This window comes from Colobus angolensis, unplaced genomic scaffold, assembly GCF_000951035.1.
Source record: "Colobus angolensis palliatus isolate OR3802 unplaced genomic scaffold, Cang.pa_1.0 Scaffold1150, whole genome shotgun sequence".
NCBI lineage: Eukaryota > Metazoa > Chordata > Mammalia > Primates > Cercopithecidae > Colobus > Colobus angolensis.
This window is the reverse complement of record NW_012112587.1, coordinates 21,716-23,892: the sequence shown is the minus strand read 5'-3', so window position 1 is coordinate 23,892 and position 2,177 is coordinate 21,716. Positions and strand designations below refer to the sequence as shown.

General features: G+C 48.3%; 1 protein-coding gene across 1 annotated transcript in view; it reads left to right on the top strand.

Moving 5' to 3' along the window:
• Positions 1-1,471: 1,471 nt before the first annotated feature.
• LOC105525728 (histone H2B type W-T-like) overlaps positions 1,472-2,177 on the top strand; it is a 16,001-nt gene continuing 15,295 nt past the window's right edge. Inside the window, exon 1 of the mRNA XM_011961467.1 lies at positions 1,472-2,115. Within this exon, the coding sequence (XP_011816857.1) occupies positions 1,492-2,115 (624 nt within the window). The 5' untranslated portion in view covers positions 1,472-1,491. The remainder of the gene's footprint in view (positions 2,116-2,177) is intronic.

Below are 2,177 nucleotides of genomic sequence, written 5' to 3'. Positions count from 1 at the left end.
AACTACATATTATACTTTTGTATCACGTGGATGATGGGAGCATCTGTGAGAGCAGCTATGCCACAGCCACCACTGGCTCAGGCAATAAAGGCTTTCCAGCCCTTGCGCCAACACCAGCCATGGCTGAAATTGTGGGAAGGTGACCCAGAAGCGAACCAGTGAGAGCTTCCCTGGGATGTTTAACCTTGCAGATTGTGAAGAAAAATGATGTGTCTCTTTCTCTGTTGTTTGTTTGCTCTTTTTTTTTTTTTTTTTTAAAGAAAAATAACATGTTGACTTACTGATATGAATACAGAGACTGTTGTGGACAGGTCTCTCGTGCCTTGTACCAAACTAAAAGAAGGATTGGCTTGCTAAACGTTTAAGTAGATTTATAAAATCACCGTTTGTAAAGGGGACTGTTCAGAAATAGTTGACTAGACTTCAGTCAAGGAGTTTACCATATATGATGTTATCTAATAACAAAAATGAGGCTTTTTGTCCTTCTTAATCGTGAACCGATTTGTTTGGAGTAGAATAAGTTGTTTGTTAAAGATATGACAGGAAATACACTTGAAAGCCTGACCTTTGAAATGACAGTTCATTGATGACCTTTATTTCTTCATTATTTTTTAAGAATCTTTTTTGTTCCATTCCTGCAACTTAATGTTACTTAAATGCATTTAAGAAATGTCTTTACATATATTTATCAGAGACTTTGAAAGCTATCTATCTAACTTGCACATAATTTTCATTTTTGGAATCCCTTTCTCTCCCTCAGGGGTTTCCTAGGAGATTTAAGGTGATATTTTTTAACCCAATATCTCTTGAACTTATTAGCCATTTCCAGCTTCTGAGTTGTGATTTGTGGTGGTTGTTTTGTTTTCCTTTCCTTTATTTTTTTTAAAACCTGGTCAATGTTGAGTGTTGTCATATGTTTTTAATAAAAGTGCCTTTCTGTTTCTATTGTCTGCTTGGAGGCTGTGTTATGGCCATTTCTTGTTCTCCTGATTCACGGAAGATGTTGATCAGAACTGAAGCCAGGAGCCAGACTGCCAGTTCCTTGGATGCCCAGGAGCCCTCGGCGGCCATGTCAGGGAGTTCCTGCTCAAGCCACGGTGGTTTAGCCCAGGATAACAGTAGATTCTGAGATGGTGAGAATTGTTCCACACGTGGCCACAGTCATTCCTCTAGTATAATCGACATGGGCTCAGGAGGTGTGTCTCTCTTCAAGGATCATGAGCTGAAATTGCTAAACTTTGGGAGTTTTCAGTGACACCCTTCAAAGTGCTCACGGTGTGACATGGATTAGCTGAGAAGGGCGGATGTGCTTTTGCCCTGTGGGGCATCTGTCTGTGTAGCTTTCTCCGAGTTAGGCCACAAGGGGCGCTTAGCCCGCAGACGCCCACTGTGATTGGTTGATGAGATGCGAAGCAACGGGACCATCCAGTCACCTTCAACGCAGGTAGGTTTCATCCAATCAGACGTGAAACTGGCCCATGATGTGGAGCCATGCTGCATACCCAAGGGTCCCCGCTTCCCCGTTCCACACCCGCCATTGTCTGTTCGTGTCATCTAATGGCCGCTGTCTCTGCCATGGCTGGACCTTCCTCTGAGGTGACCTCTGAGGAACAGCTGATCACCCAGGAGCCCAAACAGGCCAACTCCACGACGGCCCAGAAGCAGAGCAAGCAGAGGAAGCGAGGGCGACGTGGGCCCCGCAGGTGTCACGCCAACTGCCGCGGGGACAGCTTCGCCACCTATTTCCTCCGGGTGCTGAAGCAGGTTCACCAGGGCCTCAGCCTTTCCCGGGAGGCCGTGAGTGTCATGGATTCTTTGGTTCATGACATACTGGACCGCATCGCCACCGAGGCTGGTCGCCTGGCCCGCTCCACCAAGCGCCAGACCATCACCGACTGGGATATCCGGACCGCTGTGCGCTTGCTGCTGCCGGGGGAGATGGGCAAGCTCGCCGAGTCCAAAGGCACGAAGGCTGTCCTCAGGTACACCAGGAGCAAGTGTGCTCCCTCAGGAGTGCCCGAGCACCGCGGAAACCCAAAGGGACTTGGTAGAGCCACCCAACGTGGCCCAAAAGACCAGTGGCTCGCCAAGGAGGGGACCCCACCGGAGGTTGGGGTGGGTGGTGCCCTTCCGACTTGGGGGGCATGTGGCATGTGGCATCCTGCAATTTTTCGAGC